The sequence below is a fragment of the Vicia villosa genome, unplaced genomic scaffold (genome assembly GCF_029867415.1).
Source record: "Vicia villosa cultivar HV-30 ecotype Madison, WI unplaced genomic scaffold, Vvil1.0 ctg.000148F_1_1, whole genome shotgun sequence".
Lineage (NCBI taxonomy): Eukaryota > Viridiplantae > Streptophyta > Magnoliopsida > Fabales > Fabaceae > Vicia > Vicia villosa.
Window position 1 is genome coordinate 793042 of NW_026705039.1, and position 3478 is coordinate 796519.

At 31.4% G+C, this 3478-nt stretch overlaps 1 protein-coding gene across 1 annotated transcript; it reads right to left on the minus strand.

Annotated features, from left to right (window-relative positions):
• Positions 1-1260: 1260 nt before the first annotated feature.
• LOC131624685 (cyclin-dependent kinase inhibitor 7-like) lies at positions 1261-2761 on the minus strand. Its single transcript, XM_058895614.1, has 4 exons — positions 2331-2761; positions 2191-2243; positions 1835-1972; positions 1261-1621 (listed from the first exon to the last, which is right to left on the minus strand). The coding sequence occupies exons 1-4, from the start codon at positions 2520-2522 to the stop codon at positions 1552-1554; spliced, it is 453 nt and encodes a 150-aa protein (XP_058751597.1). The 5' UTR covers positions 2523-2761; the 3' UTR covers positions 1261-1551.
• Positions 2762-3478: the final 717 nt, after the last annotated feature.

Here is a 3478-nt window from a genome sequence, read left to right on the forward strand (position 1 = left end):
AATCCATCTTAAAAAAATACTCTCAAGACCCAAACTTTCATCACTAGAACCACCTCTAAAATTCTATTATAACAAACTTAATTCTATTATACAACATTGGAATTTTCCCCCCTTCAAATCAGCCTTAATTTGTTACCGGGTTAAATAGAAAACATGTAGTAGAAGCTCTAATTATATACACAATATTTTAATCCATAACAAAGGACAATATAGTTAAACACAGAAAACTGTATGTACTTCCTTTCTTGTCCTTCAAATAAAAAACTCACAAGTTTGGATCTTCATTTCCGCTGCAGCCACCAGAACCCTTGAGTTTTAAGGACGCAAATGTTTTCACTATGGCAGTACTAGTAGTACTAGTAAGTGTAACCACCACAGAGGATTAAATTAAAATCTCATTTTAATATAGTTTTTTTAAAGGGTTGTTTTTTGATCTTAGTTAACGTCATTTACAAATCAAATCAAAAGCACAAGTAACACACAACTAGGCATCTTTTCCCAACCTGCAGCATCCAACGGGTGAATAGTGCAGATTCCATAAAACACAGTTTCAGAATTTGAGTTTTTCCATTAACACCAAGCAAAAGGGTCATTGTAAAAATCAATAAATTATAGTTTAAAACACAGTCATCTGAACTGAAATTTTGTTGTATTTATAAAAGTGTATAGTAAAAATAAGATTCTGTTCTCACTTGACTCATATCTCAGTAACTCTCTTACACACCATATTTACACAAATTATTAATCAAATCACATCCACATTTTTACTATGCTTATTTATTTTTAACTTATAAAGTAATATACCATATATTATATAATAATAATACTCCATATTTGAAATTAAAACCCACATATAATACACATGCATATAAATAATGACAGAAAGCCTCAGAAGAAAAGGCAAAGTTTTTCCATGTTGTACGTTAAGATAAGGAAAAAGACAAGAGCACTCAAAAAATAAATAAAAGCATTGAAAAGAAAGATAAAGAGATGAAAAAGGGAAAAGAAAAAAGGGAAGAAAAAGATAAAGAAGTGAACAATCACTCACTTTAAAGTTATTATTATTATGAACAACAGAGAGAGAGATAGACACCAATGTTGGTAGAATGTCAAGTTCAGCGCAAAAGAAAAACAAGACTAGAATTTTGTTATAGCTAACCACAAACCATTTTGTTCTACACTCTTATATCACCAGCAAGAGAATTTACTGAATTATGCTCTGGAACACAATAGTAGTTTCTTTAAGGTACGCAGATAGTTAAAAAAAACAAGCAGAACCAAAATTCTTATAATTATTAACCCTTGAAGAAAAACAAAGCTGTACACATTACACAACCAACAGAGTACTTGAAACGTGAAAGATAGATAGGACTCTCTGAATTCATATCAAATCAATTACTACCTACAGTAAATTGAACCTAAAATAGTGTCAGCAAGTGGAAAATTTAACTTCATCTATAATAATAATATCACCATTCTTCCTTCAATAATACCCAAATGAGGTAATTTTTACCATTCTTCCTTCAAGAATAATAGCCAAAAGTGGTAATTTTACTGCTTCAACTGAACCCACTCATAACGTCCTTCCAATGGCACGTCCTTCACAATATCAAAATTATACCTGTAAATAATATAAATTTTTTAATAAACATTCTCACTAAAAGTGTCACCTTTTGATTAACATAAATATAATTTAAATTAATTTTTTTTAAGTAATAACAAAAATATTAATAGATTATACATAAATAGCAGACAAACAGGTAATAAGCTGCAGCGTTATCGACACATTTAGTATTTTAAATTGATAAAAATAAAAGTACTGATTTGTTCATACTTGTTTTCAAACTGTTTCTGGATATTTTCTTCCGCGGCTGAGAAGAACTCATCAAGTTCAGATTCCGACGGTGTCTTTTGCGGCTTCTTCTCAATGGAATCGACCTCTTCTTCTTGGCTTAGACTCATCTCTCTTCTCCTGCAACAATGTTTCGGTTATCAGAAATAATGAACATTAGTTATACGTGCATGTTAGGGAGTTACATATATAATTCATATTCATATCATCCACATTTATTTACTCACACAATATTCATTTCAAATTCAAAATTAATTTTTTTTTTAATTTAAAAAAAACACAAAGGAAAATAAATAAATAAAAACTGACTTGAATATTTAATTATGATTGAAACAAACCTTATAACTTGGTCGTGGCACGTGGACGTTTCAACTTGGTCAGGACTTTGAACCTGAAAATGCGTTACATTTTTATTATGTTTAGGTGAATAAAAGCACATTAAATTATGTATGGTGTAAAACAGTAAAAATATGTTTACCTCTTGAGATTCTTCGAAGTTGTTAATGATGTTACTTGAGCAAGAACATGGGAATGATTCTTCATCGGAGGTGAGGGTGGAGTGGCATTCCTCCACCATGTTGATGAAGGTGAATCTTTTGAATGGAGGTTTATTGTTATGGTGAAATGTTTCAGTACTTTTTCTTTTTCTTCCTAAGTTTGGCATGTTCATTGTGAATTAGAGGGAGTTGTATGTGGTGATGGATGAAAAGAGGCGAATGGAGGAGTGACACGTGGAGGTGAGAAACGGAGGGAAAGTTGTTGTTGTGGCGGTTAGAAGAGGAGAGGAAGAGTGATGAGAAAGAGTGTGATTATATATAAGATTGTTGTTGTTAGTAGTTTGTTGCTTGGGTGGGTCAGATATGGTGGTGGTGGAAGAAGAATTGGTCTTCAGGCGAAATTATTGTGATTGTTTTTGAATGACGTTTATATCCTTCATTTCATATTATAAACTCCAAACTGCCATCGTCTTTCTCCATCAATGTGATGAGTGGGGCAAAATTTATAATATAAATGTTCTTTGAAAGAACTAAAAACAGCAATTCAATAATAATAAAAATTCTTCACAACATTAGTTTTGTTGCGTAGAGAAAAAAAATCAAATACTTATACATGTATCAATCTAACCTATACAAAAGCATATAACTCGTAATCAAGATAATGCAAAGATAACGCAATCATAGATCAAATACTATCTCAAGGTCTAACAACATCTAATACCATGGTATGGTTTATCATTCAAAACACTTTGCTCGTACGCCGATTCGTCGATTCGTGTTTGAGGATGATATAACGTTATAATCTTTCACTCAAAGTATTTCGCACTATACACCTAGTGTTTAAAAAACTTTAGTTTTAGGGGACAACTTCACTACCCATCACGAAAAGTTGGGTAATGTACCTCCAACCAATGATATGATTTCATCTAATTTAACACATTTAATTATTTATTAAAATACTACAAATATTTGTTGTTTCCAAAGCTTTTTACAAAGGAGTAACATTACCCAACTCTTTGAGTTGGGTAGATAAGAATTCACCATAATTTTATAGTATTTCTCTCAAAGCACTTTACCCTACGCCCCATGTGTCTGAGGGTTGTGTATCAGTAATTCTGTTTTAACATAA

Excerpts from the sequence above, each read along its gene's own strand:
- LOC131624685 (XM_058895614.1), bottom strand. The coding sequence starts at position 2,522 with ATGAACATGCCAAACTTAGGAAGAAAAAGAAAAAGTACTGAAACATTT. Across the intron at positions 2,244-2,330 it reads ACTTCGAAGAATCTCAAGAG|GTTCAAAGTCCTGACCAAGT; the intron begins GTAAACATATTT and ends ACGCATTTTCAG. Across the intron at positions 1,973-2,190 it reads TGCCACGACCAAGTTATAAG|GAGAAGAGAGATGAGTCTAA; the intron begins GTTTGTTTCAAT and ends ACATTGTTGCAG.